General features: G+C 38.6%; 1 protein-coding gene across 3 annotated transcripts in view; it reads left to right on the forward strand.

Annotated features, from left to right (window-relative positions):
• The window catches only part of ppp3ccb (protein phosphatase 3, catalytic subunit, gamma isozyme, b), a 46100-nt gene extending 40765 nt beyond the window's left edge, over positions 1 to 5335 (forward strand). For 2 of the 3 annotated variants that reach the window (XM_061734563.1, XM_061734561.1), the window contains one exon: positions 3528 to 5335. In XM_061734563.1, coding sequence (XP_061590547.1) covers positions 3528 to 3712 — 185 coding nt within the window. In that variant the 3' untranslated portion in view covers positions 3713 to 5335. The remainder of the gene's footprint in view (positions 1 to 3527) is intronic. The other variant, XM_061734562.1, reaches the window with a different exon arrangement.
• Positions 5336 to 8329: the final 2994 nt, after the last annotated feature.

Here is an 8329-nt window from a genome sequence, read left to right on the forward strand (position 1 = left end):
AAAAAAGAGGGACATTTTTTTTTAAAAACGACACTAAAGAGCCACGGGTTGCCGACCCCTGGATTAGATGAACCAAATGCTGCTCTCATGTGAACCACCACTTTTACACGATTGTGTGTTTAAATCAAATAAAATCTAATCATAATGGGTCTCGGGGTTGCTGCTGCTGATCAGCTCTTGATGAGCTGATCAGCAGCAGATGTGCACACCTCTTATGCCAGCGGTTTTCAAACTGTTGAAAGTTTGAAAACCGCTGTCTTATGCAGATGATTTTTACAGTTTCTTGGTCTGGTATAGACGAATCCGGCGAAACCCGGAAGTCGAGCGGCCGCCATTACTGCGGTGGCGGCTCCGCTCCTCCGCTCCAGCCCATAGACATATATACGTATGGATCTATTACTCCGCTCCCTGCCAGACTCTCTTAATGTATTTGTATCATCGGAACACTCCTGTCCCGTCACGTGCATTTGTTTTGATAGTGAATGAAGACGGGAGGGACTTTCAAAACTACTTTTCTGTTTCACCAAGTCAACAGACGGAACGCCAAAAAAGATGCTGGAAAGGAACTGGAATTTACCTGGATACCTTAAACAAGGAAGCCAGGGAGCGGTATATGGAGAAAATAATGATTATTAATGGTTTAGGTTCATATGAAATCACTACTAAAGAATGAAGCTCCGATGAGGATTTACTGCCGCAGTTCTGCAGAACCACCGTCTTACTACCTTGTTTAGTGTTTGGCAGCTGCTTTGGTAAATGTTTGACTCGCCATGTGTTTCAATAAATTAGTATAATATAACAACATACAGCAGCCTACATCTTTTTTATTACTCTTACTTCTCTTTTCTTTTTTTTTATGCTGAAGAGGCTCCGATGGCGTGAGCAATATTTTTCTTTTCCTCGTGAGATCATTTTTTTCTTCTGCAGCTACAAATAGAGTTGATATTTTTTCCTCAACAAACTAGTTTTATCTGCAGATTGGGGTTATGTATGTATGTATTATGTATCATCCGGAGCTGAGATAGTTCTGCCCTTCAATTAGAGACCTGTAATTGCGTTTTTTTTCGTCATCGGACGCCAGGCGATCAATAAAATATTCTTGGATACCTAAAATAAAACAAAACATAAACAGGTAATATTTAATTGTGCAGACGTGCCTCGTAAGGAGAGGAGGGGGAGAGAGCTATATTACAGTGTTTAATCATACACTCCCTTATCTCCCTATTCCTCTATTCTTTCCTGCTTATCGCTCAAACAAATCATTATTTATAAATTAACATCAGCATTAATTTAAGATACCTTCATTATTTATGGAAGGCCACTGTCTAACATCATCAATCCAGCTATAATGATGCTGTAGAGCGTCAGGTTACAATAACAGCGCTGCGGTGGCAGATTGACACCTGCCACCGCAGCGATGGCGCCGCCGCAAGATGGCGGCACACACAAACCGGTCACCGGATTCGTCTATACTCGGGTGTGTATGTGATTTTAGAGGCTCGGTGCTGGTCCAGAGGCAGCTGGGTGGGTGATTAAAACAAACATGAAGGTCCTACAAATGCTGGACCCGCCGCTCTGGGAGGAACCACCTTTTTTCATTTAAAAAAAAAAAGACTAACATGTTTTAATAAGTCTGCAGTTGAACAAAAGTAAAGCATTTACTCCGTGTAGGAAGGGCGTTTTAACCAACATGGCATGTCTGTTCATTAATGAGCCTTTAATCCAAGTCTGTTTCTTTGTCTTCACGCTGTCTTTGTCCTGTTCTGAAGTAAGTTTAACTTTTGGTTCATTCACTCTTTCATCTCCTGTCGCCGTCATGTATCAATAATAATAATGATAATAATAATGATGGTGGTGGTGGTGGTGGTGATGATGATGATGATGATGTGTGCAGCAGGGTCAGAAACAACTTGGGGGGGAGGCCTTTAAGGATCTGTCACATTAGGAAAACAGTTGAGTTTATGACGTTAGTCTTTCTGTTGAACAGTTAAAATGATCTCTTTCAGTAAATAGACCAGATAAAGATGTAATTTTTGATCCCAGGATTGGGAAATGAAGCTGCAGCAGCAGCGTAACATACAAGGATCACACACTGACCAGTTAAAATAGACACTGAAATGAGTGAAGCTCTTTATTTCTCTTCCAGAAATGTGTTTTTATTAAAAAATAAATATAATATTGCAGCAACGAGACTTTAAATTAACATCCAACTTGACGACTCAGCAAGTCTGATGGGTCAGGTTGATAAATGTAAAAGTAAATGTGAGCGTTTGGCTCCCGGGTCAGGTCAGACTACAGTTAATGTTGGATTTAGCTGGTAAATACCATAAATATTTCATATGTTGCTAAGTCTGAAAATGAGCAGAGAAATGTTATTCATAGAAAAGATTTATAACTTTTAACATGAAAACCTTATTAAAACCTCTCAAATTATAATTCTGACAGAAATATGTATCAATTTTATTTCAGCTGTTAAAAAAAAGAACTTTTTTTTTAAGCGTGATTAAAACTGTAAAAAAAAATATTTTTTTTTAAAGTAAATTAAAAATAAATAGCCATTTGTTAAACAAAAAAAAGTTTAATCAAAATGTGATTTGATGTTAAAATATTGATCCTGGCTGAAATTAATATTAGTCCACAAAGTTGTATTTAAATAGCTGTTTTAATTGAATGTTTTACATTTTGAAATAATAAATAAATTAGTTATTTCTTCTGTCGGGACTTAAAACCTGCTCAAACTGACATTATACCGTATTGACCCGAATATAAGACGGTGTTTTTTGCATTGAAATAAGACTGAAAAAGTGGGCGTCGTCTTACATTCGGGGTCTAGACGTTATACTCATTCACACCGCTAGATGGCGCCAGATATCTTTAAAGCAAATGCCGAACTTAACTCCCCAGGCCAAAGCGAACCCCAGTCACGAAGAAGAAAAAATAAAAATAGCAGTAGCATGAAGAAGAAAAATAAAAAATAGCTGTAAGAAAGAAAAGAGAAGAAAATAACAGAAAATGGAGAAACGTAGCGACAATCTGGAGAAAAGTGGGTGGAAGATCGGCAGGTGTACCGGCAGCTGAGGAGAAGTTATGATGCAAACTTCAAGATGATGATTTGAATGAGGCAAAATAACAGGCTTTTTCTCTTGAATATATTGTTATAATCATTTGTTTCAGATGTACTGTATAAAAATTAAATTTGGTGTTTAAAAAGTATTTTTTCAAACTTGAGTCTTGAAAAAGAGGGGGTCGTCTTATAATCAGGGTCGTTTTATATTCGGGCCAATACGGTATAACTGGCTGAAGAGAATGTGCAACTTGATTAAACTTTATTGCAGCTTCTCTGCCGATCAATACCACTGATCAGTTCCCCAACCAACCAGATCCAGTGGGTTTCTGACTCTGCTGCCTTTTGTCCTGGTCCTGGTCCAGATCGAGGTCCTGGTCCTGGTCCAGGTCCTGGTCCAGGTCCAGGTCCTGCTGGTCCCGGTCTCTGGCTCCGTCCCTCTAACAGCCTCTCTCTCCTGCAGCCATCCAAGGCTTCAACCCGCAGCACAAGATCCAGAGCTTTGAGGAGGCCCGCGGGCTGGACCGGATCAACGAGAGGATGCCGCCGCGCCGCGACAGCAAGCAGCAGGAGGCCCCGCCGTCCCCCAACAACCTGCCGGCCGGCACCGGGCCCCCCGACAAGAACGGCACCAGCGCCCAGGCCTAGTCCCTCCCCCTGGTCCCCTCTCCCCCTCCGTCCCGCCCTCCTCCCTCCTCCCTCCTCCCTCCTCCTCCCTCCCTCCCGCCTCCGTCCTCCCCCACAGCGGGCCGGGGCGGTTCGGTCCGAGCCGTTATTTATTTCATCGAGTAAATATCGTAGTTTCAGACTGAACGCAGAGAAAACGACCCAGACTGGAGGCTGCTGGTCCTCCCGGTGCACCATGTTTCTGTTTCAGTTGGGGGGAATGATGCCCATTCAGATGCTGTGTTTTTGCCCACACACACACACACACACACACACACACACACACACACACACACACACACACACACACACACACACACACACACACACACACACACACACACACACACACACACACCTACACACACACACGTACAATCACACACACACACGTCCTTTCTTAAGCCAACAACAGTGTGACTGAGCTCTGCAGAGCAAGTATTGACATTTATACTATATATGTATATTTTAATTGTTCCCTCTGTTCAATGTGATGGTTTTTTTTACAACACACAGACTGAACTATCTGGAGTTGTGAGGGAGGAGGGGCAGCAGAGCTAAAGGTTTATTCCACTTCATTATTACCGTGAAACGCTGGCTGGTTTGGTCTGGTCTGGTCTAGTTTTGTCTGCGAGTTACTGTTCGCTGCAGATACTCATAAATGAAAAAGTGATTAAGAAAAGATAAAGCAGCGGAATCAGATCCAGAGTAATGACAGAAAGTGAGGAGACCCGAAGCGGTGGACCGGCGAGCCGGCAGTCACGTAACCGCGTCTGCTCCTGAACCGTCCGATAGTCCAGGCCCGGCGTTCCTGAGCTGCTCTCAACGTCGCTCTGTGAAACCAAAACTCTCGATTAAAACCAGTTGATTATGTACGTGATTTAAATTCAGCTTTTTCCCATTGGTAGGAAACTCGAGACTCACTTCAGTTTAAGACATTTACTCTAGTCAGTGAACATTAAAACCAAAACTGACGTTCCTGAGAGCCAATCAGGAAGTGGCAAGATGATCCAAAGATCCTGGAAAAAGCTCGCTGAGATGCGAGAGAAACTTCCCGGAAAGAGGTTTTTGTGAGGTGTCAAGAAATGTCCCGAAATGATCACTTTTATACCCTCACAAGGAAAATCAAGAGTGGTTCTGTTCCGAGTATGAATTAAATCAGTGCAATATTGTTTAATTGTTAAAAAATATTGTTTACATTTTTTTCTGAAAAAAAAAAAAAAGTCTATTAAAGAAACAAAAAGGCAACTAGAATCTCTTCGTTAAAATGTAACAACCAAATATTAAAGCAAAGTTTTTATTTTAACCAAGTGGAATAAGCCTTTGGAGTGATATATAGGTGGTGGCGGGGGTGGGGGTGGGGGTGGCTCAGGTGTGTTTCTAGTGTCATGAGGAGGTGGGGGGGCTTTACTGTGGGGGTGGAGTGTGCTGGGCCTCATTTCTCAGACATATCTCACAGAATGTACAGAAACGTTTTGGTTGTTTTTTTTTTTTTGTTTTTTTTTTCTTTACAGCTCAGTTTGAACTTTTGTAGAGTTCATGTCCTGCGAGGCCTCATTTATGTAGAACTTTCACTCCATTCAAATAAAAAAAAGAGAGAAAAGTTCCTCTGTGCCGACTCTTGCTTTAATGCCCATGATGCTCAGGCTGTCCAGGGCAGGTAACCATGGCAACCAGAGGAGGCCTTGTAGCACCCTGTAACGTCATCATTTCCTAAAAATGTAATAACATTTGCACTTGACTCAATCGAAAATGTAATAAAACCCAATAATGTAAAGACTTCACCAATAATTTAATAAAATATCCTGTCGGCTATTGTAATTAAATTTTTACCGATAATGTAATACCTTATTATTATATTATTATTGGGAATTTATTACATGGTACTCAAATTCTGCAATTTGGTGTTTCAAATCCAGCGTATATAACATTCTTAGATACTTAAAACACAAAATGTAGAACTCCGGACTGAAAATGAACATATATATTACATTATTTGTCAAGTATTACATTATCAGTTTGGGAAAAAAAAGACCCACCTAAGAATGTAATAAATTCCCAAAAAGGTATTACATTATCGGTAAAAATGTCAGGATATTTTATTACATTATTGGTGAAGTTATTACATTATTGGATTTTATTACATTTTTAAATTGGTTAAGCCTGAATATTACATTTTCAGGCGTTTTTTATATATATATATATATATAGGAGATGGAAAGATGGACAAAAAGGAGTAATGTGGGAAACATCTAGTTGAATAAGATGAAATGAGAGATCAGAGTGAGATGTGAACACAAAGTAAAACATCTTGGTTTTTGTTCTTTTCCATCTGGTTGTTCGTTCCTTGTTTGACTTGTGTTTTTTTCTCTGTCTCGACCGTCGTCACGTCTTTGTTCTTGTTGCTTTCATTGTCTGCCGTCATTTTGTCTGTATTTATAGTTGCGTCTTTGTTTTTCATCTTTTTAACGATTTGTTAAATCTATCAGTCATCTTTACTCATATTCTGTGTGCCTTCTTCTTACTTCTGTTTGTTTTGTTGTGTTTTTTATCACCTCTTTGTTCATTTTGTGTAAATTTATCTTCCCTTTTTTTTGTTTTGCAGATCATTTTCTGTCTTGTTTCTGTCTGTTTTGTTGATGGTTGTTTCCTTCTCGTTTCTCTGCTGTTTGACGTCATGTTGAGTCTGTGGTTGGGACTCGTACACTCATCTTGGTTGTCAGTCTGTTTTTTGTCTTTCGTTAGTAACTTTGTGTGTCTGAGGTTTTTCAGCGTCTGTATTGAACTTTTGTGCCACTGTGGTTGTTTGAAAATTTTTTTTAAACAAGACATCGTATAAAAGAACCTGATTCTGTTACCGTAGTTGATAAACTGCAGTTATTAAAAACTCCCAGCAAAAAAATCTTGTTCCACTGGCAGATTTTTCTACTTATTTTAAGGGAAAATCTACTTGAAACAGGTGAAAATTGTTGTTTTTTCCAGTGATGAGTCTTGTTTTAAGTCTAATGAGATTTTTTTTTAACTAAAATTACACATTTTTACTAGAAATAAGACAAATAATCTTGTTAAGATTGTGAGTTTTTGCAGTGATCCATGTTACTTATCCTGTGAAGGACAGAGTCATATTGATAAATTCAGAAAAGTGTTTTTTATTGTTGTGTTTTGATGTATTTGATGTAAGCCCAGTGGATATTTAAAGCTTACAGAAGGCTGCATTTAACTGCTGCTATGTCATTCCTGCAGTATTTCTGCAGGTGTTTTGGTCACTGCTATTATTTGTAATACATTATATTATTTGTAATCAGCACAAATTATCTGTCCCCATATGATAATATCCCCTTGATTTTATTTTACAACTGGAGTACTGCGTATGGATGCAGGGACGAAGGACATGAGCTTGGTTGGTGTGAGACAGAGGATGCACAGGACGGCGGTAGATGGAGACGGGTGGCCGCTGTGGCGATACCTGAAGGAAGCAGCTGAAATGAATGTTGACTTGAATGTCTCACAAACCAACTGGAGACTTCTGTCAGCATTCACGTATCCATACCATAATAATAATAATAATAATAATAATACTGCCTACACGACTGACGCATGCTTTGGATCTTGAGACGGTCGTTTCCTTTTCCAGATGTTTCTCCATCATTCTGATGCAAAAGCCTCTGCTTCACTGGGCTGTGAGTGAGGAGGGAACGGACCAAAGCGGGACGGGTACTGAGAAGGGTAGAGGCCGTGTTCCTGGTGGAAACTTTGAATGGGAGTTGAAAGTCTCAACTTTGATCACATATTGATTTATAAGCTTAATTTAATTTCATTTTATTCTTTATTTCATTCAAAAAAAATAAAACAAAAAATTCAATACGAATACAAATACAAATGTTCCTAAGTTGTGAATGAAAAGGGAGCAGAAAGAAGAAGAATCTTATCTGATCTGCCCCTTTTTCCAAGAAATAAATTCACAAATAACATAAATTAAAAAAAACAACTAAGTAAATAAAAAACTGAAATAAAATAAAATTACTGCCGTCTATGGGTATGTCAATCAAACTTAACTAACATATTTCATTATATTTATTAAACACACAGGCTTTAATTGTTCTTTTGAATGTAATGTTTGATTTGGATTCTTTGTTTTCTTTATTCAGATTGTTCTATAAACTGATTCCTTTCACAGAAACACAACGTTCCATCAATTTAGTCCTGAATCTTAGTTTAAAAAAAATCTCTGTTCCTTTTAAGTTATACTTGCTTTCTGTTTTTTCAAATCTTTTCTGAATGTTGATTGGTAAAGTTTTTTTATGAGCTTTAAACATAATTTGCAGAATACTATAGTCTACTAGTTCATGAAATTTCAACAATTGTAACTGAAGGAATAATGGATTTGTTGGATCTCCATATCGTTTTCTACTGATTATTCTTATGGCTCTTTTTTGCAAAATGAAAATTGACTGAATATAAATGTTTTACAGGCATTTCCCCAAACTTCAACCCAGCAGGTCAGATATGGAACAATCAGAGTTTATATAAAATGTACAATGCTTTGTTTTCCAATGAATCCTTTACTTTGTGTAACAGAGCAATTGTTTTTGATATTTT

This window comes from Cololabis saira, chromosome 11, assembly GCF_033807715.1.
Source record: "Cololabis saira isolate AMF1-May2022 chromosome 11, fColSai1.1, whole genome shotgun sequence".
Lineage (NCBI taxonomy): Eukaryota > Metazoa > Chordata > Actinopteri > Beloniformes > Belonidae > Cololabis > Cololabis saira.